At 34.3% G+C, this 23,050-nt stretch overlaps 1 protein-coding gene across 3 annotated transcripts in view; it reads left to right on the top strand.

Annotated features, from left to right (window-relative positions):
- PDGFC (platelet derived growth factor C) overlaps positions 1-23,050 on the top strand; it is a 210,535-nt gene that overhangs the window by 159,957 nt on the left and 27,528 nt on the right. For all 3 annotated transcript variants that reach the window (XM_063809961.1, XM_054683457.2, XM_063809962.1), the window contains one exon: positions 1,229-1,409. In XM_063809961.1, coding sequence (XP_063666031.1) covers positions 1,229-1,409 — 181 coding nt within the window. The remainder of the gene's footprint in view (positions 1-1,228; positions 1,410-23,050) is intronic.

The following is a 23,050-nucleotide window of genomic DNA, read 5'->3' as shown; positions in this document are numbered from 1 at the left end:
TAACAGCTATAAATATAGACTAATAAGAATATATTTGTTTTAGTTGGGATGAAAATGGTATAACTAGTATTCCTGTTAGTGACATGTTTTTCCAAGTGAGTAACTCTTGGTTAAGTTTAAAACAAAACACAGAAAATTCCCTCAATTTACTCTATAGTTGACGTTATTTAAAATTTATCTTAACTAAAACAGTGCAAAACATATATGCGTTTATACATGAGATGATGTAAGGTTCCAGACTTAGATGAACTGTAGTAGAATTTGCACCTGCACGAAATGTCCAGTGAAATATTTGAAAGGCATGGAGGACATGGGGCAAATACTCATTTTCAGAACTTTCCATTGTTGGGCATTCGTGGACCTTGCCTGCTACATTTCAATCACTCCCTTCTCACCCCCAATTATTGAGACAACCTAAAATGTTCCCACAGATTTGTGAAACAGTCTGTCATGGGGCAATAATGGTCTCAGTGAGCACCACTGATCCAAACCTTCCAAACCAAAAGTTGACATGTGTTTAAAACAATCATTTATTCCTCTGTTTAAGATACTGTGTATAGTGAAATGTAAAATAGAAATATGTAAGAACTGGTTCCTTTCTTCAAGGATTAACAGCCTAAGAAGATGGATCACTTATACACATATATGGTTAGTTAGAAATATGTGTTTATCAAAACGAGAAAGATGACAGTGAGCTGAGAACACCCAGGAAGGTCACAGAAAGGAAGAACAGTACCAAGTGAGGTGCGAAAGATGAGTATACAATGAAGTGACTCTAGGAAAGCTTGCATCACAGATGAGGAAAGAGCCAAGGCCCCTGGCCAGGATGAAAGAGTTACTCTCAGAAAATAAAGGGCAGTAATAATAGGAGTTAAGAGTGGAATCACACTGTCATGTACAAATGAAAATTATATTCAATAATTCATGAATTGAATGTCAGATAGGGTTGCTCCTTACAAAATGTTTAAGTTTTAGGATAGTTATTTAGTGAATTTGGAATTCGTAAACAGAAAAACTAAGGACTCCAAAGAGACTCATATTTCTTCAACTGGGCCCTCATTTTCAGTTGTGTCTCTTCTTTAGAATTCTTAATTATATGTTCCCGGTTAAATTTTGGATTAACTCACTGCTGTGGTCTGTAGAGTCATAGCACCCACAGACATGAAACTTGTAATTGCCAGAATAACAGATTATGAAATGATGTCTCTTTCCCTTTGTCTTTTTGCAGGTATGATTTTGTAGAAGTTGAGGAACCCAGTGATGGAACTATATTAGGGCGCTGGTGTGGTTCTGGTACTGTACCAGGAAAACAGATTTCTAAAGGAAATCAAATTAGGATAAGATTTGTATCTGATGAATATTTTCCTTCTGAACCAGGGTTCTGCATCCACTACAACATTGTCATGCCAGTAAGTACCACTTTCAGATCCCCTTATTTAATTGGATCAGCTTTTTGTTTCTTTTTATTTTTCTCCTCTTACACATGAGAATCAGAAAAAAATCAGAAAATGAACCTAGCTGGGATTTCATTTTTATGTAAATAAAAACTCTTACATGCCAAGCCAGCAATTCATTAGGCAAATTAGAAAATATGAAATCAGTATTTACCATTTTATATCATATTCATGTGTATTGTTAAGCAGAAATTTCCCTGTTTGATTGCTCAGGAGTCTATGAAATATTATCTAGACAACTGATTAAATAAAGGAAATTTAAGTATTGGTTAAGGGTATAGCTAAAAAGAAGCAATACAATGCAAACTGAATTTTGAAAATGACAATTTATTCATTTAGTAATAATAGAATCATTTATCATGTGTGATTGAAGTTAAAGGAGAAATCTCTGAAGTATGTTATAAATGTTATAAATTGTGTATGTTATAAATTGTGAATTTTGATCAGTTTTATTATGTAGATTATTTAAGATATCCCAAACTCTACTCCATTCTGAAATACTTTTTGCCAGTATATATTCTGTTCCATTTTCTTTGTTCCTTTCCAAAACTTTTTAAAGTTTAATATAATACTTTAATATTTTTAAATTTATTTAATAAAATGTAACAATTCTACCTATAAATGAAAAATGTTAATGATAGACAAAGATGTACGTTTTTATTAATAGGCAATAGTTTAATACTGATTATTTGCTTGATTAAAGCCACTAAGGATCTGTTTAGTATACTTTTACAGTATCTTGTTTCACAGAACTTAGTGAGTTTAATATTTTTTAGGCTAGGGTGGCATTGAGGGCCATGGATACACTTGCACAAAGTGAAATATTTCTCAAATATTTAAATATGGGATATATTAATTGTAGTAAAAAACATACTAGCAGGTCTTTGTGAGAGCAAAGGTTTTATTCATCCCAAACATGCGACAAAATAAACTTTAAATTAAGGATATTATTTATATTTTAAATGAACTTCTGTCTATATTATATTAATTTAAATGTGTATAAATAGCAATCTGCTGTCCTCCTATAGAATAAAACACAAAAGCTAATGTATAAATATCACTACTGAAGGTTTTTTTTTCTGATTTTGTGACTACATAGATTATCTGGTTGTGTAACCTAAGGAGTTATATGGATTAAATCAAATATGTAATGATAAAAGCATACTATATGTATGTATTACACATATACATAGTAGACATAGTATATGTATGGTATTTATAGCAGCTAGCTCAGTTCTGAGCACATAATAGTCTCTCAATAAATACTTGAATGCTGAGTTGATCATGCAATGTAGTCACCCAGCTTAACTAATAGAGGATTCACTGTATATGTGTGAAAGTTGTCAGATTCATGAGACTTGTGATGAAGTAAGAACCCAAAGGTTGATTGAAAGTGCCATCCATCCTCTTGGCTAAGAAAAGTCCTGTCACCAGGGTTGACCTATTATCAGAGATTTACTGTGACTGAGACCAGACACCACATCTGCGAGACTTTAGGCCAAATGCATGTCATTGGTTCCATTATTGAAATTAAACTGACCACATTTTTAAATGATTGTTTAATCATTTAACAATGATTGGTAAATTGTCAATATGGACTTCAATGGGCTATTGTCAACTCTCCTGGACTCTATTGAGCCAGGCTTTGTGTGGCAACTACATTGACCTATACTGGGCTGTAGATAATGGAGATATGTGGAGAGTAAAGGCATAGGAGTTCTTGTAATTAAACTGTGTTTAGGAAAACAATAGGCTTTTGGACTGGAAGAAACAGGAGAGCATGAAGGTAGTGTCCTACATTGCCTAATAAGTATAAGTTGGTGATTTTCATTTTTAAGATTGCTTTCTGGAGAAATTATATGAATTTTACAATCTCGCAAGCTTTGTTTTTTCTGTGTTTAAATTTACGTTGACAATTAACCTGCCATTTCTTCAGCTGTCCTTTGTCTTGGTTCCATATATCCATTCATCTCTCTACTTACAGCCACATTCATTCTACTCTTAATAAACTGTCTGCAGAAGGGTGAGATCTGATGAGTTAGAATTTGACAAGTGGTTATGCTGTTAAGCCTTGCAGACTGTTTTGAATTATCATTGTGTACTCCTGAATTACACCCCTCCCTCCATGCACCCCCTCCACCCCCGACACTTTGCTAACAGGGTGCAATCCATCAATCTTATCTGTGTAACAGATTAATGAAAGCCTAAAGCAAGAAAGTGTGCCTCCTGGACAGCAGACTTAAAAGTTCTTGAGGCCTTTGCTCGGGGGCAAGGGTCCCTCCAAGCCCCTGGATCATCTCTGATGCTTTTATTTTTCTCTTTTTGCTCTGGATAAACTTCATGTCAGCACACTCTGTTCCCCAGAGGCAATGGTCTCATTGATTAGAAACCTACCTCTGCAAAATTCCACTTTAGATTCCACTGGCCACAATGATTTCTTTGTAATAGTAAAAATAATATTAACTACTAGTTTATAGTAGACAATTAACTTTCTGCATTGAGGTTTGTCAGGAGTGCCTAGCGCAATGCCATTCACATTGTAGCTGCTCATTAAGATTTCATAGAAATTCAGCCATTTCATCTTAGAGTTGTCTAAAACCCACAGGGAGCTATACTACCTTCCTATTTATTATATGTCACCTTTGTTCCTCTCACACAACAGAGATAATTCATAAACCGGAAAGCAGTAGACTCACAGGAATGACACCAGATATTCTGCTGTCCTAATATATTACGCTATATTACCAAAGACACATTCTTGCATTCGTTAAAGAATTGCCCTGGTTTTCTTTTTAGGGGAGGCAGTGAGGAGTGGGAATTAGTGGGACATCCACTGAAGTTAAAGAATTGAGTGCATACTAATGATTTTATAAACATTAGTATATACAGTTAACATTATCTGCTTTTCATAATCAACCCAATGAATATTTTGCATGCATTACTATACAGAAAAAATTTTAAGTGAGTTTAATCACATTATTTTCTAGGACAAATTATGGGTAAATTTTATTTTAAAATTCTTTATATTTCACAGGTGGAGAGATAACCCTGTATCCTTCTTTGGGACTATAAATGGATATCTGGTTCTGGCCAACAGTTAAGACTCCTTGGTTCTGATTACCATGTGTCTTAGAGGCAGAGTTTTAATACATTAGTTAAAATTTTCAGAAACAGTTTTTGCCACACAAGTTGCCATTAAAAATTATGTTCTCCCTTGTAAGATGATTTACCCACTCTTTTTTCCCTCAGTTTATGAATAACAGAGCATATAGTTAAATAAGAGATGACTTGTTCATTTGAATAAAGTGACGCTGTTCTAATATTTAAAGATTTTACATATTTATTATAAATATCAGTACTTTCCTTTATAATGTTAGGATTTCCATATCATTTTCTTGATTCACAGGTACCTTACAATAAGACATAATTAAAATTTCTCTCTCCGTTTTTTCATTTGGTATTATAAACTAAACCTAGTTTTAGAAATAACTTTAGCATATGTTATTTACTTGAGGTTATAGCTAGTTATAGCTTTTTAAAACAGTAGTACTAGAATTGCTACATAATTTTAAAATTACGGCATTTCAATGATATTTTAGAGAATTATTTATAGAAATATTATTCTCCAGTCATGCTCCATTAATAACTAATAAAAAATAAATTTCTGCAAATTGATGCCAAATGATACATACAGTGTTCAACTTTTATGATTGTGCCTAAGGAGTTAATGTCTTTGATTTTTTTCCCTTTCTGCTAAAAGAGAAAAAAAAAAAGACCTGGTAGATTAGCAGTGAGAGATTGTTTGGGAAGAAATGAAGCAAAACTGAAATAAAACAGTGCAAGCTTGTTTCTGTTTGGAGGCCACACACGGTGAGAGCCCAGAACACATTTCAGATCTTTTAGAAAGAAAGGAAAATTTCTTGTTTAATTTTGGAGTAATTTATAATAGATTATATATGTTTTACTCTGTGTACTGTAGCATAAGCACCATTATTTAAAATGGTAAGAAACCTAAAAAGGCTGAAATAATAACTTTTCCTCCAGAATCAAAAGACTTTATTAAAAGTTTTATTTCTCAGTTCTAAAAGTAAAAAGTACTGCATATTTTTTGGTCAGAAAACTGCTTCAATTAAACCATACCTATTTTTAAGTAAAATATACAAATCTAAATCTGAATTTTTAAAGTTATTTTAGTCTTATATTTAGAACTATTCTTCTTGAGTACAGTGCTATTTGTTGTTTTTTTAATGTCTATGAGATTTGAAGATTTTCTTATTCTCCCTCCAATTTGGTTAACATTATGAAAAATGATTACCACTGATTTTTCTTAAATGGTTTTATTGAATATTATATTTTTCAGTCTCTTAGTCTAAGGTTTCTTATCCAAAATAATGATAATGTTTACAATAATTTATTTACTTTTTTCCATTTAATGAATATATCAGTTTATATTAAGAGAATTAGAACTTATATCCACCATACAAATTGAGTCAATGTATATTTACCCTCTTTTTCTTTGCCTGATAAGCTGGGCAGGGGGTGGATGAACTGAAGAGTACTTTAACTCACAACACTTCAGTGAACTTCATCTTCCTTTAAGTTGCCGCCTGATTTGTTCTATCACTTCTATGATTTTACATTTTAAAAAACTATGTATAATCAGTGATACTTGTTTGGATATTGAATCTTGTTTATTCTTGTTATTAAATTATATATACAAAGATTAATAATATAGTATAGTATATAAGTATTATAGCCACATTATAACCCCCACTGTGTGTTTTTCTTAATGGTGATTTTGTAAATGACTTATCCAGAATTCAGACGGCGTACTGGCCAGCATGCCCTGTGGAAGGGTGTAGGGTTTCTGTGGGGAGGGGTTAGAAGGACACTTGATGCCTGAGGTGCTATTAAGGAATGCATGACTGATTGCCAAAGTGGTTATTAATTATGCAGGATATGGTGAACAAAGCAGCACAGTGAATATTGAAGTGAGAGGGGGAGAAGAGGAGGGAGGATATTTTTTTTCATCCCTTCTGACATATGCCAGTAGGTTATTTCACTGTTAATATCATGTCAAGAAAAGTCTTAACTGAAAGCCAAATTTGCTTTTATGTTCAGGTTAAGAAAAACTCCAACCAACTCTCAAACAAGGCTTCAAATATATTAATTCACTTTCTTTCCTAGGAAAAAAAGCAGCATGCCTGGAATAAAAATACTTAGAGCAATATAATAACACCAATCCTACAGGAAAAACATTAGTGGTGGGATGCACTCAAGATTTTTTAAAATGTTAAATTTTCATAACTTATTGCATTGCATTCCCCTATTGTTAAACCAATTCTAATAAGTCGACATTTATTTGAAAACTTACTTAAAAATAGATTTGTATTTACCTCGAGAATTAAGAGAAAATTTGATGCTTAGAATTTTTTTGTAGAGACTGGAAGAGGTATTTCAAGTACTATTTATACTGTAGTCTGAAGCACTTGTTGAATGATTAGATTTTTATTAAAATATACAATATACTTGTATATTTATGCAAGGAGTCTTGAGATGACAGTATTTTATTGCAGCTAGGAAATTATATAATTGCAATAGAGACTAAACTCTTACTTGGCTAAGAATTGCTTAATATATTTTTCAATTCCACTTCTCCATGGGCACAATGCTCTCTTTCATATGACGATCATGGTGTCTCTGTTTCATTTCTACTGATTCCTTTTGTTCCAATTAATTTCTTGCTAAGAAAAAATTTCACAGATGCTATGATTTGTAGTTAGAAAGAAAAACGCAATTAGCACTATGTAGGAATGGTAAATCGCAGACAGATTATTGTAAGTCATTTTATAAGAGGGTTGTAAATAAAATCGTAGATTAATTGAAACCTTGAGGTTTGATTGATTCATATTTTATAGCTAAAGCCACAAAGATTTAAAAGCTTGGAGTTAAAATGGCAACCTCACAACTCTTTCCATCTAAACCTGATGGAAAGAGTTGTTTTCTAGAAATAAGTATGGTGCAAGTTAAAATTATAAATTAAATAGTTTTTCTTCAATATTCCTACCCATTCAATACCCTAAATCCCTTAATTGATCAGATATTTGTTGAGAAAATTCAAAGATGTATATAATATATCCCTTGGTCTCTGATAACTTATCTCGTTTTGGAGGAAAAAAATACCTATAAAAATGCAGTATGTGAGTGTCATGTTGAGTGGTTTGGAAAGATTTTGAGAAGGAAGATGGGAATGTGGAGAGCAGAGGGATGTCATAACCCTTAGATTAAAGAAAAAAATCAATAAGCAATCAAACAAAAAGTCCAGGAGCTATTCAGTATAAATTTTTTCTCAAATGTGTTATAAAAATCTCTCAAGAGCTTATTAAAAATGCTTGTTACCAGATTAGTCAGAGATCCTCATTTTCTTGGTCTGGGGTGATACTCAATTATCTGTGTTTTCATCAGATATGCTTGGAGATTCAGTTGCTCTAAACTATAGTTTGATCAGAATACGATTACTTTTTTTTAACTTGCCAACATTAGCAGTTATTTATTTATTTGTTTATTTATTTATTTTTACAATTACTTTTATTTCAAGATTTTGGTGAATTTTTTTATATTCAAACAAATGAATTTTATATGAATAGATTAGAAACTCTGCACACATGTTTAATACATGTGTTCTCTTTATTTTTCAGGGTTACAAAAAGAGTGGGACTTTCCCATAAAATTAAGTAGATATATTTCAGTTTCTAGCACTTGTATTTATTGTACCAACTCTTCCAAGCATTATATTAAAGACTATCAATTTTGTCAACGGTCAGTGTCTGTTACCCACAGAACTATGAAAGATTGTCCTCTGCTGCCTTTTCTGTTCAACACTAAACTTGTTTGGTAATTCACAGATGACATAGTTCCAGCATTGAAGCACAGTTCTGGAATAGATATTCATTCATTCTACAATGTTAGACACTGTTAGTAAAATAAGACATTTCCAGTTGTCAAGAAATATTCTTTCATTTTCTATATACATTTTTTACATTTAATTTTAATTTTGTCAGTTAATTTTGCACCTGTTTCTAAATGGCAAATATTTCTCTTACATTTGTTACAAAAATAGCAGTTCATACCACTTTCCCCTTCCTAAATGATTTTTCTGCCCTTTGTAGGCAGGCACTTCCAATTTTTTGAAATAACTCTTTTGAATTTACCTCTACGACTCTATTTAACATGCTTTTATATCTACTTCTTCACTCTTTTACAAATTACCTATCGATTTCTCACTGGAAGATGAAGCCATCTTTCACTTTCTGTCACCCTCCTGCCTTTACCACACATACAGATATTTCCCAGCACCCCATCCTCTACTATATCTTGATTATATCAAATCCAAATTCATTGTGTACGTTATGGTGGCTCTGTAGTCATTTTTCACAGCTGAGCCTTGAACTATATACCATGACTACATTTCCGTTTCTGTTCTTTTTATGTTTCCCTTAGAATTATTTTTTGGCTTGTTTAGCTTTTATATTCATCACTGATTCATCCTGAAACTGTTCCTCAGATTGTGTAAATCTCCTCTCAGTACAATCAGACACATTTGGTTTTCTAATAATTTCATCTTCTTCAAGAAATCTTTGCTGCAATCATCTGGCCTGCTCCAATGTGGACTGCTTGCCCTTTAGAATGGCTGCACAACCGTCATCCTTGCAGTCTCCTTCTGCCATCATCCTGAGTATTCCTTTTGACGTTTTCTTGCATTAGATCCTCTGTTTGCTGGATCTTTTGGATTCCTGTGTCTCAATTTACTTCCTTGTTTGCGAAGAGAGTAAAACTTCCATGAATATACTGAGAAAATGGAGCATCAGAGATAAAATTTTTGCAGCCTTGCATAACTTAAAATGCTCTAAGTATTAACCCTCAAACTTAAATGAATTCTGATTAAGTCTAGAATTTAAGCTGGCCGCTTAAAAGTTGATTGGACATTCTGTGCCTGTGGATGGGCTTGCCCACTATTGTCTTTACTGTACTGCATGCTGGCTTAGTCAGTTTCTTCAAAACACTCTGATTCCTCTCATCTCTTTTCTAAGAGTATAAATACTGGTTACCAATGTTCTGAACTAGGAGCTGAGTTGATTAACACTGAGATATTTGGCATTGTATATATCTAATATATATGTTTTGTGTATGTAAAATGTATGTGTGTGTGTGTGTGTGTGTGTGTGTGTGTGTATGTTTGTACTCTACCTTCTCCATACCCTCAACTCTGCTTGGGTTTTCCACAGAACGAATCTGAACTGTCTTCTGCCAAGAGGAAAGCAGATTTGGGGTATCTGGCAATTTCGTTAACAGATTTTTAGTCATTCTTTTATTGTTCCTTTATGTATATTTAATTGCTTCTTGTCTATGCCCCTGCCAAATTTTGCAAAGCCCACCAATCCAATGATGACACATCCACCTCCTTTTTAGTTTTCAGAATTTTATTGCTGTTGACTCCTTTCTGACTTTCTTTGGCCTTAAGGGTGTAAGCCAAAAAGTATGTGAGACTGATCTCAATCAATTTAGAAGTTTATGTTGCCAAAGTTAACGATGTACCCAGAAGAAAACAACACAGAATCATCAAAACAGTCTGTGGCCCATGCCTTTCTCCAACGATGAATTTGAGGGCTTCAATATTTAAAGGGGAAAGGTGGGCTAGAGGGGAAAGAGGGAGTATATAGTAACCACATGTTGCAAGAAAAAAGGGGCAGGTAGGAAAATAGACAATTATGTATTTGTCTCGGGCTCACTAATTTGGCTTTTTGTGTAACATAAGGTGAACATAGAGTAGCTAGCTACCTGTGAAGATATTTAACCTTTTATCTGTCGCTGTCTACTTAGGAACAAAAGGAAAAGCAGTGTCTTGTATGACTGAGGTTTCAGCTTAATTTTTTGCTTTTAGCATAATGAATTGGGGTTCTGAGTTTTTATTTTCCTTTCACAAGTGATTATGCATTTTACAGACACCTTTAGAATTAATAATTTCAGGAGAGAACAGAGCCACAATTACCATCTTTGCATTCTTTCTTTATTAGTGGAATTCATATATTGATGTGCATATTAAAGATTGACTTTATATTTGATTAATAAAATATTCAAAACACTGCACAAGTATATTAAGGACATAGTATGTGCCAAGTGCCATGCTCTATAAATGGCTTCCAAGGAAGAACTCTCCATTTCCCTCCCATGCCAGATAAAATAACCCCTAGTAGGAGACGCGTTGCATGATTATCCTAATATTGTGTTTACTTTTTATATGCAAGAAAGGCATATGTAGAGGTTGGTACTGTAACCTTCCAGGGGGCTCTTTTTGTCAAGTGCCCAGATACAGCTGATTTATCAAGACAGGGGAATTGCAATAGAGATAGAGTTTAATGCACAGAGAGCCAGCTAAACAGGAGGCTGGAGCTTTATTATTATTCAAATCAGCCTCCCCAAAATTCAGAGGCTAGGGTTTTTCAAGGATAGTTTGGCAGGCAAGGGAATGGGTGCTGCTGACTGGCTATGGATGCAGTCATAGGGGCATGGAAATCGGTCCTTTTACCCTGACTCTGCTTCTGGGTGGGGGCCACAGGACCTGTTAAGAGTCTGAGTGGAGCTATTGGTCATCAGAAATGCAAACGTCTGGAAGGACATCCAAAAGACCAATCTTAAGTTCTACAATAGTGATGCTATCTGCAAGAGTAACTGGGGAAGTTGCAAATATTTTGACCTTGGGAATAATGGCTCATAATCCTTTACTTCTACACCTTAACAAAGTTCAGGCTTCTCTCATCCTCCTAACCTCATAGTGTTTCATTCATTTTACAGTGACAGTTGAGTTTGGGGAAAGGTGTATTAAAACTTAAGCTATAAACTAAATTTCTCCCAAAGTTAGCTTTGTCTAGGAATGACTAAGTGCAGTTTGGAAGTTAAAGGCAAGATGAGGGTTGATTAAATCAGAGCCCTTTCACTGTCATAATCTTCTCACAGTTAGAATTTTTGTAGACAGTTTCAATATTGATGAGCTATTTAGCATGTCTTGAACTCTGTTATAACATTAATGTAATGTCTAGTTGTATCCACTAGGATGCCAACCCTGCTTCATTCATAATAACGTGGCAAGTGTCACCAAATGACTTACCATATGATCCACACATTTGAGAAAATGCTACTCTCATCAGTATTCTCATAAATAATCAACAATTTGCCTATTTTAGTAATGCTGTTAATATATTTAAATGCTTTGAACATTAAAACTAGAGCTTTTAAAATTTTACATATCTCTCTAATTCAGATGATATAATTGTATTTTTATTTACTTAATATTACTTTGAAATCACATGAATCTGATTTTGTATATAACTTTCCATTTTTATGTCCTCTGATAATCTTAGAACAAAGCTAAAAGATAAGTATGATTAGTGTTATATATTTCTAAAGATGTTAATTTTGAAAGGCTCATATATTTTAAGCTTTTGGAAAGAAAATGCTTAATTGTATCAATTTGAAAATACTTGAGTCAGGCAAAAGAGAATGAACATAGATTAAAATAAGTGTGCCTTATGGTGGTTTTAAAAAATATATTATTTAATCCCCATATTGAAATATTACTACTATTTTGTAGATTAAAACTCAACATATATAGAGTGAAGAGAGTTCTGTTTAAAATCAGACTGCCTCTTGACTGGTTTGGAAAATAGGAGAAAGATCATTGAGAAAGAAACAAAAATTTAAGATCTCTTCTGACCATTTTTGTTTTCCTATTAAAACACCTGTATGCTATTCCTGTTGATTATGATGTCATGGATACTTTGGTAACTTTGAAAAAATGGTGAACTAATTAGAATTTACCAATTTTTTTTTAGTAGTGACAATGGTGATAAACATTGAGGGTTAAACTGTAGTGTCTCCACACAGTAATCTATAAAATTCAAATCCAAACAAGAAGCTTTTTTTAAAAAATGTCACCTGGAGTCTAAGAAAAAGTAAAAATATGAATGCAGTCAATATTTTTCTTATCAGTCATATTTCATCAATATTAGCAAAACTACCCAGTTCCATGATGTATCTTAGCAATCTTGTCAGTGCCAAATTTTTCAGAACTGTATTCTTATAGAACCTTGTAAGGCTAAAATTTATGCTAAGAAATAGGAGAATAAAATTGGAAAGCAAGTATTTCTAGTGAATAGGCTGTCTTCTATTAAACACCTCAGAATGTGTCACTCTGGTATGCAAAAGACTCAGAGCATTTTTAGTTTGAAATTATGCAATCTGTGCACAGTATTTGAAATATCATAGGCACTCCTACAGTAAGCTTGGAGGAGAAAACACAAATCTAAGGACTAATACAATTTTTTTTCGGCTTTTTGCAATGTGACCACATGTAGGCCACCAAAGGCCTCAGAAAACTGAGGGGGGAATTTCCAAGATGTCTTTGTGTCTTGGCCCCAGGGCAAAGGTCCTGTGTCTGCATAGATGTTACCACTCTAGTTAAGTCAGGTTTTGTGTAAGTGTGAATAAAAGCCATTATGGAAATACCTGGCTGATGCCTTTCTTTGTGCTTCTTCACCACAAGTAATTATTCAGGCAAGAGATCAAGGCTGTCATCTCTTGCTTTAAAGGAGTACATGAATTATCTTAGGTTCTTCCAAGGCAGGTTGCTTAAGAAAGCTAAAGTTTATACTAAAAATTTTGTTTTATGGGAAAATAATAGGAAAGACATTGAGGTAGCAATTATCTAAGACTCTAACATAAAATCTGAGGTAGGCATTGGACATAAACGTAGAAGGCTCCAAATCAGCCCGGGCAGCTTCCAATACCTCCTCTGAAATTGGGTTTTTAAATTTGTGTAGCATTGCTAAAGAGGAAGTGCCTTTTTTTCCAGTGGAATAACATTCTGATAGAGTTGAATTTTAAAAGGGCACTTTTCTGCTGGGTACAAGTTAATGAAATAGCATTAAGTGTAATTAGTTTTTTTAGAGAAAGAAATATGCAAGCACTGAATTGTTAGAGAGACAGAGAAACACTGCATGCCAAAACTTGACTTTCAATACCTGAGTGAGGAGGTATTAAAATATATGACACATCCTTTGGATGAGATTCTTGAGAAGCCATCTCAAGCTTTCTGACACCAATATTTTCCTTTCTTTTTGGAATATGATGAGTGATGTTTTGTGGTATCCTAATCCTATTACTGATAAAAGTAATATGAAGAACTCTCACTTCTACCCAGGCCTACAGTGTTTTGTTTTGTGTTAAAGTCAGGGGAATTCTAATAGGATTCCCAATTACGTAAAAGAGGTTCACTTGCCATTCACTGTTTCCTCTACCTTGCTACAGTCTTTATTTGGCATTAAGAGCAATGGCATAATTTCATGTCACTGAGCAATTTGCAGATTTTAACTCTCTGAAAGGTCATAGAGGCTTTTGGTGTGATCTTAGACCTTGCTGTTGTGATGCCCTTTGCATCTGATTTTTACTTCTCTTAAATGAGGTTTAGCCTAAAGCTGCCTCTTTAAGGTTTTTGTTGTTGTTGTTTTGTTTTTGTTTTGTTTTGTTTTGTTTTTGTGACGGAGTCTCGCTCTGTCGCCCAAGCTGGAGTGCAGTGTTGCAATCTCGGCTCACTGCAACCTTCGCCTCCCGTGTTCAAGTGATTCTCCTGCCTCAGCCTCCCAAGTAGCCGGGATTACAGGCGCCCGCCACCATGCCTGGCTAATTTTTTTGTATTTTTGGTAGAGACAGGGTTTTACCATGTTGGCCGGGCTGGTCTCGAATTCCTGACCTCAAGTGATCCACCCACCTGGGCCTCCCTAAATGCTAGAATTACTGGCATGAGGCACCGCACCTGGTCTCCTTAAGTATTTTAATGTCGGTCTAAAGGTTTCTTCTTACATAATGAACTGTAACCTAACTGGATGTGTAAACAGACTGTAATCTACTCTTGTAAGGAGTAGCCCAGTCTCAGCCAATCACAGCAGCCGTACTTCAACCGCTCGCAGGTGACCAACTCCAAGCTTGTCCAACCCGTGGCTCACGGGCCCCATGTGGCCCAGGACGGCTTTGAATGTGGTCTAACACAAACTCGGAAACTTCCTCAAAACATTATGAGATTTTTTTTTTTGTGATTTTACTTTATTTCATTATTTTCGCTCATCAGCTATCATTGGTGTTTATTGTATTTAATGTGTGGCCCAAGAAAGTTCTTCTTCTTCCAGTGTGGGACAGGGAAGCCAAAAGATTTGACATCCCTGGAACTTTAAACCATGTTCAAATGCAGAGCTGTGACCAATCCAGCTGTTTCTGTACCTCACTTCTGTTTTTTGCGTATCACTTTCCTTTTTCTGTCTTTAAATTCTGTCAGACCACCTGACAGTGCTGGAGTTGCTCTGAACCTATTCTGGTTGAAGTGGGATGTGGGCGAGGGGTGAGCGTGCTCCTTAATTCACAAGTATTTTTTTGCTCAATTAAGCTCTGTTAAATTTAATTGTCTGAAGTTTTTCTTTTTTTTTTTCTTTTTTTTTTTTAGACTGAGTGTCGCTCTGTCGCACAGGCTGGAGTGCAGTGGCGCGATCTCTGCTCACTGTAAGCTCTGCCTCCCAGGGTCATGCCATTCTCCTGCCTCAGCCTCCCAAGTAGCTGGGACTACAGGCAGCCGCCACCACTCCTAGCTAATCTTTTCGTATTTTTAGTAGAGATGGGGTTTCACCGTGTTAGCCATGATGGTCTCAATCTCTTCACCTCGTGATCAGCTCTGCTCGGCCTCTCAAAGTGCTGGGATTACAGGCGTGAGCCACCACACCTGGCATTTTTCTTTTAATACTTTCTTCTTTGTCTTGCAAGGTTGTAGCAAATTGTGACTTTGCTTATAGTAAGCATTCATTTGACTTAGAGTTATATGTAGTTTTCTATAAGTTTATATTAAGTTGATTAAAAAAACCAACAGCCTATCCATAGTAATAATGATAGTATGCATCATTTCTTGAATACTTACTATTATATTGGGTTCCTGCTGTAAGTCATCTCATTTAGTCTTTTCAGTAACTCTATGCTAAATCATCACCATTTTGCCTAAGAGGAAGTACACTCAGAGAATACAGCTTGGCTGAGGTTCAGAGAAAATAAATGGGAAAAATTATAGTGAAATCCATAATTTCAACTACAGCACAATGCCTCCCAACCAATATTGCTTGAAAAGAACTTACTTAAGTTTTATTTTGAGATAATTGTAAATTTTTTTTTGTTAAAAAAAAAAAATACAAAGTGGTCCTGTATACTGTCCGCCTAATTTTCCCCAAGGATAACATCTTGCATGAATGTATAATAGTATACCACAACCTGGAAACAGACATTGATACTTGGTACAATTCACCAAACTCAATAGGAAATTATGAACAAATAAAAATATAAAACACTATGGGGATACTAAATAAAAGTATTATATAAAAAGATTTCATTTATAAGTTAAAAAATGTTTGATTAGTGCATAGTTTTAAAAATGGCTCAATCAAGAATATCAAGAAGGAGGGTATAATTTTGTATCACTAAATGGCTTTAGAATATTAACTTGGGTAAGGAGGAAAACTTTTTTCTGAAGTAGGTGATTTTATAATCTTCATCTAAAACTCTGCAGTGTGGTGCAGAACCATCATTGCAGCTTGGAGCACAACATCTATCATAGATTAAAGATTACAAAGTCAAAAATAATACCACAAATCACTCCTCTTGATGTGGGATTCAGAGTAAACGTGTGAAACATAAATAGTCACTATAAATAAATCCATGAATGAGGCTCTGCTGCCTCCACGACAGAGATTAATGAAGTTTTAGGATACTAAGAGCTCAAGATATAATCTACAGCTTTAAACTGATGTCAAGATTCAGAACTGATTGCTTTAAAAGCCCTTCATTTTTCTAGAAAAGATTGATGACTGTAGTGCAGCTAAATCTCTCCCATGCAAAATTTATGTAATTTGGTTCCAACAGGTATCTTATATGGTAGTTTTACATATTAAATTTAACTATACAATATGTAAAAGTTAAACTGTTTTCAAAGCAGTCCACATTAACACATGATATTTTCAAAGTATTTCTTAATTTTAGAATTCACTGGAAGTCTGCTCATGAACATATTTGGGGTTTGTAGCTGGACCATTAGTTAACTTGAGTAGTTCAGGTGGAGAATCATAAAAATTATGTACATATTGGTAAACATTTAATTTTAATTTTACCACTCATCATTTAGGGTCTGTACTTTTTTTTTAAACAGGGATTTGCCAACTGGAGTTGTGTTGTATTTCTTCCAAAAATTATAGCCACAATGCCTCAATTATGACTTTCAGTTTGGTTTTCTTTGAGTTAAATTGAAAACTTAAAGATACCTTTTAAAGCAATCTAAGTGCAGAAATCCTCCATGATTTTATGAGGCTTTCCTTCCTGTATTTCACAGTTATCTCTCTCATACCTGACTTAACAGCAGTTTTTTATAGTAACTCATTTTATATGGAGTCCTTCCAAGGCATTCGTCTAAATTTTCAAAGAAGCAATAACTCATATTTAATTGGGTTACATAATATTTGAATAACTTAGTAATTAAAACAACAGGTGCTAGTGATATAAATACTTTTGGGAACAAATACAAGTGTCTCTTGGTAAGTGTAAGATTTAACTGGTGGAAACAGAAAGGATGCCAGTAAGCGGTAGTATTCAGTGAGTTGTCAGTGTCAACAGTCAGTATGCTTCACATGCATAGGAGAAGTGGTTAAACCAGGTCAGCGATGGCAATAGCTGCTGTCCTTTGTCGTTTGTTCTGTTTCCATCTTGATACTGCATGATATGTCATTGGAAAATCGTAAATTAAATGTATGCGGTCAATAGAGAGGTGATTGGTAACGTGTCTTGGTATATATATATCCAAGTAGCTAGTGATATGCTTGACAAAATGTTGACATTTAATATATTTTTGTTGTCTTCCATGATTTTTTTCTATAATTAGCTTCACTAGTTTTCAAGCTATTTTTCTATGTAGTTGCAGGCTTCTTTGAGTTTGAAGGAGTGAGTGTTCTACTAGAATGATACCCTTTAATAGAATTCCAGATGAAGATATATAAATGGATATTTTTATCTTATTAATAAAAAGCAAAAGGTCTTGTAAAAATATTATTCACCAAAGTAAAGGAAAAGCAGAGTTTCCTTTTCTTCCTGTCTTCCTTCCTCCCTCCCTTCTTTTTTTTCTTCCTTCTTCTCTTTCATTCTTATTTTTCTTTCTCTTCTTAAGTGCTTCCCTATCTTAAGCTACTTCTTGGTTTGTGTTACTTTGAAAGCTAATATTTCAAAATTTTGTCCAGATTTCCCTACTCTAATGCTTCTTTAGGAAAGGGGCAAACTTTTTTGTTTTTAAATTCTTCTGTAAGTTAAAACAACTCCTTAGTTAAAATCACACATTCTATTTTCTAATATATACCATGCTCTTCCAAGTGCATGTCCTGATTTAAGGAGAAAGATGGTTGAATATGTAAGCTGTAAGCAGCTAAGCTGCTTCAGCTTTCCCAGTGTGTCAGCAACCCCAGGGCTATGAAAAGATCAAGCTGAAGAAACATGGTTTAAAGTTATCTCAGGTTTATTTTCCTTACAAGCTGCCATAATCCACACATAGTGCGCAGTCAAAGGTGCTGGAATGGGACAATGTTTTATGATACAAATTATATCATCCATGTTAACAGTAGTACTTACTCTTCTAAGACCTTGGATGCTACTAAGGTATTAGTAGCTCCTCAGTTACTGACCTTAACCAAGATCCTTTACTGAATCTCACTGCAAGGGTGTTGTGTTCTTATAACCTTGAGTGCTTCACATTTGGCTTGAATTCCCATCCTACCATGAATCTACCTATATAAACCTGGGCAGTTTTTTTTTTTTAATCCAAAAATGTGAATGACAAAAATTTCTGCCATATATTATCATGAGGATTACTATGAAATGCTTAGCTCAGTGTTCAGCATGTAGTAGTCAACAAGTATGTGTTACCTTTATTTTAAGGTCAGGTTTATTGACATGTTCTGATTCCAGGCCACTGCCCCCCTGATTGGTATTTAAAAAATTTTTTTGCCCAAGACCCCACTATAAGGACAAATTTTAAAGTGTGATCATGTATACACACACATATAACATTTTAAAGTGTTTTTTATATATATATATATATGCACATAATTCATATGTATTATAAAATAGTACTTAACCTTACTATATGAAATTGTTTTTTTTTCTCAAGAATGCTGGTCACAATGCACTAAATTGATTTCACAACTCCACTAAACATGTCACAACGTGAGTTTGAAAAGTCTTAGATTGTAAAAGATGTATCATTTGTACATGAAAGAGTATGCTCTTTGGTCATTTTACGTCCCTTTCTGGGAAAAGATTGTATAATAACACTAAAATATGTAAAGATTAATTCTTATAGTCCCCAAAATTGATATTAAAAATAGTTTCCATTATAACCTGCTACATCTAAAATGGATTTTAGAAAATCTAGATTTTAAAGTCTTCTATCAACATCTGACTCCTTTTAAGAATTTGTGCTTGATGATAGCTTTTCAGAATTTTACTGTTTAATGAAGATAGGAACTATTTATTGAATGTCTACTTGTATTCTATGATATTAAAATAGACAGCTTGTTGAAATTATGCCCTGTGGTTGAGTTTGCTTCCCCCTTATTTGAAGAACTCATCAATCTCTAGTACAGGAATTTCAGGTTCAATTAGTAGTTTCTGATTCAACACTCCAGAGTCCATCTGTCCCCTGTAACTGTTTGGTGCCAATGGCAATACGCGGAGGTGAAGGTGAGGGTTTCCTTCATACCCTCTGGAAATCTTTAAGTTTTCAGGGAAACAAAAGAAGAGGCAAGAGTGATGACTTATGGATGGCTGTCTCATTGTAGTGCTTATAAAATGCAGGTGTGTGAAATTTGTTCTCTGCATTATAATTGGAAATGCAGATTAAAGGTTTTGGAAACCACAGTTATTCATTGTTTAGATAGGTCTGTAGACTTCCTGAACTATGCACACTACGTGGAATTGGCCTTTAGTGGTATTTGCTTTGTGTATTAATGGCATTTCTGCCTGAAGATAGTGTATTTTTGGTAGAAATAACTTGTCATTCAATTGAAACATTTTGCTTGTGAGATGCTGGAGTTTCAAAATATTTATCTGCTCATGTATGCACACCTGTTTCCCCGCTTTTCTGTTTTCTGATCTTGACATGTTTGTTTTTGTTTTTAAAAATGTGCTCTGTGATTTTTTGTGGAATGTGACTTTTACATTCTAACTCAATTCCAAATTGGCTCAAGTGTCCCACCAATACACTGCTTGTTTAATTCATATTATGAATAAATTATATTGACAGTTGTCTTTTCCTTCATATATTTGGATTGTACCTCCAGTGGAACCTGTATTTTTTACACTTTTATCCAAATTGTATATTATATAGATATTAGTATTTATTTAATCACTTTCCTAACCACTCACCCACCAGATTCAGTGTGCTACTTTTGAATTTAGAACATTAAGGATTTCAGTTCACTGGTCACATTTGTTTTAAGCATACAAAGATCCTAGGCCTTTTCCTTGGACCTTGGGATTGACAGAAATTTTTTACAGATGTTAACCATGGTGAAATTGCTTTTTAAATATCCCTGTTGATCTCTTTGAATAATAAACGGGAGGATTTCATTAGATATATCAAAGTTTCCAGGCTTTCCCGAAATATATTTGAAAGTTCATGGCCAAATGGAGATTAGGTTTTCAGGCCAATCCTAGGCAAGGTGTTAACATTGCTGTTACCACACTCATATGTATTACTCAGTGAAGACAAGTTTTTAATATGTTTTAAGATTTGTCTTTGTAATGCATCTTTGTAAGGTTACCACAACTAATGTCTTTTATTACTCTTAGGGAAATTTCAGTGTGGTACGTGGGATGCTAAATAATTAAAGCTAAATAGTTAACATGTAGGAAACAAAATAAATACATATAATTTTGTTTTAAAATTTAAATGTGTAAAATCTATGTTTGCACTGCTTTGTATTTAGCACATATTCCCCCAGTTAATGTGTGAATCAGTTCTTTGAAATTCAAGCTTTATCTTAAATAATTCTTCTTTATTAGGTCATTTTAGTACATTCTTTACATTATTTCCTCTGTTTTTTTTTGTTTATTTGTTTAACTGTCCTAAAGCTGTTGTTACTATAGGCTTGATTAAAAGAAAATTTATTTTTGAGGTTCTCTGAGCTTGGATATTTTAAAGCATGTCAGACTCAACATAATCATTTCTGAGTTTCCACGTTAGTAATAAATACACGATAAGCTGGATATCAACAATAATAATTGTACTCATTTACAGGAATGATGGCAATTCATCCACATGTCTTGAGATCAGAGCCTGTCTTAACCTTTGTATTTTCACTTTATAGTGGGGTACCTAGGACATAGTAAGCACTCTTAAAATTTTAAGTGAATGAATGGATGATAGATGCATCTTTCCTTGGTGTTCTGGTGGCAGAGACAAATGTTCCTGTGACAGCAAGCAGCACAAGGTCATTAAGTTGTACTGGCTGGGAAAATGCCAGGCTTTGCATTGTATTGTGGTAAACCAAATTCCTGAAGCCCAAAGCCAGAGAGCCGCAGCCCTAAGCTCCATATGAATGTTCATCCTAGGAAAAATCCCTGGTGGTTTGCCTGAGGAATCATTGGCACCTTCAAGATGTGAAATTGATGCCAATGTAGGATGTAAAATGCAAAAGCCAGGCAGGAAAAAAGATTCAGATCATGTGGAGTAATAAAAAACATCCAAGTTCCTACCCTGTGCCAGAGGAACTTAATTTATTGGCTTGCCCCGTTCTCAGTATGGCATCACAATAGCTGTACCTAATTTGTATTGTGCCTTTCATGTTACAGAATATTTCACATGCACGAACATGTTTAGTGAATAATTAGGATGAAAAAATCTCAATAAATAATTGGTATAAGTTTTGGAGTTCACATCTTGAGGTTAATATTTTTGTTGAGAAAAATTGGGATGGATAGAATTTGCAATAGACATACATTGTTTGCTGATGACCAATTTAGGGGGAAGATTGTCTTGTGTTGTTAATATTCAAACATGTTTATTCTATCCAAATTCATAAAGTTTCAACATTTGGAGAAACCTTTAAATTGTTTTTGCTTATCTTCCATCTGATTCACAATCTCCTTTCCTCCCAAACAAAATGACTTTGTGACCATGGCATAAAATATAAGAATTCATTGTCTCTTAGCTCTTAAGTCCATTCCATTTTTAACTAATATTGTTTTTAGAAAGTTCTTTCCTGTATTAAACAAAAATCTTTCTTCTTTCAACTTCCTCTCACAGGTCCTTATCTTTCCTTTGAAGCTACTTGCAATAATTTTATGACCTTCACCATTTCTAATAATGCATGCTTATTATGTTTTAAGATACAATTATGTGCATTATTTTATTTCAGCTGCAAAACAACCCATTAAATTAGATAGCTTATGTGTTATTATCTGTCTTACAGATACATACACTAAAATACAGAGAAAATAAATAATTGGCCAGTGATCACACTCATAAAGTGATAAATGGTGAATCCAGGGCCTATGCCCAGGTCTTCTGATTTAAAATTCCATGTTCTTGCCATGATACTATGTTCCCTCAAAGTATTCTTTCTTTTTTTTTTTTTTTTTTTTTTTTTTTTTTTGAGATGGAGTCTCACTCTGTCATCCAGGCTGGAGTACAGTGGCATGATCTCGGCTCACCGCAAGCTCCGCCTCCCGGGTTCACGTCATTCTCCTGCCTCAGCCTCCTGAGTATCTGGAACTACAGGCACCCGTCACCATGCCTGGCTAACTTTTTTGTATTTTTATTAGAGATGTGGTTTCACCGTGTTAGCCAGGATGGTCTCGATCTCCTGACCTCATGATCCGCCTGCCTCGGCCTCCCGAAGTGCTGGGATTGCAGGTGTGAGCCACTGCACCCGGCCAGTATTCTTTCTAATTTTTAGTGATGTCTCATAAAGTCTTTACTTCTTCAGATTATATATCCTCAGCTTCTTTAGTTTCTCGATTTTGTCAGCCACTTCTCAAGTGACCTGATTTTCAATAAAAGCAGCTAGATGATGAGTGCTAGCTGGTGTGTGTGTGCATGTGTGTGCACACGTGCAGATCTTGAGAAAAGTTCATAGACTTCTGGCTGGTATTTATAAAATATTTTGTAGTTACACCCAGTCTTTGAATGCCCCCGTACACACAGCTATTTTTTGTTTAGCTGAGTCTATCATCTTAAGTAAAATTTTATGTATTTTCATAAACAAATTTGTACATCATGTGCCTTCTCAGAGGCAAAGAGTTTTCAAGTGAAGAATTATAGGCCTAACTCTTTATTTTCTATGTTACTATTTTGTCAAACCAGAAAAATGTATTTTTTCTAGGCAGCTATTTAAGAATCATAAGTTTTTCTGTCTGCACTCTGTATTTGATTAGAGGGAAAACCTCACATCTTACCAACTTCATTCATTCTG

Source organism: Pan troglodytes, chromosome 3 (genome assembly GCF_028858775.2).
Source record: "Pan troglodytes isolate AG18354 chromosome 3, NHGRI_mPanTro3-v2.0_pri, whole genome shotgun sequence".
Lineage (NCBI taxonomy): Eukaryota > Metazoa > Chordata > Mammalia > Primates > Hominidae > Pan > Pan troglodytes.
This window is presented reverse-complemented; position numbering and strand designations above follow the sequence as displayed.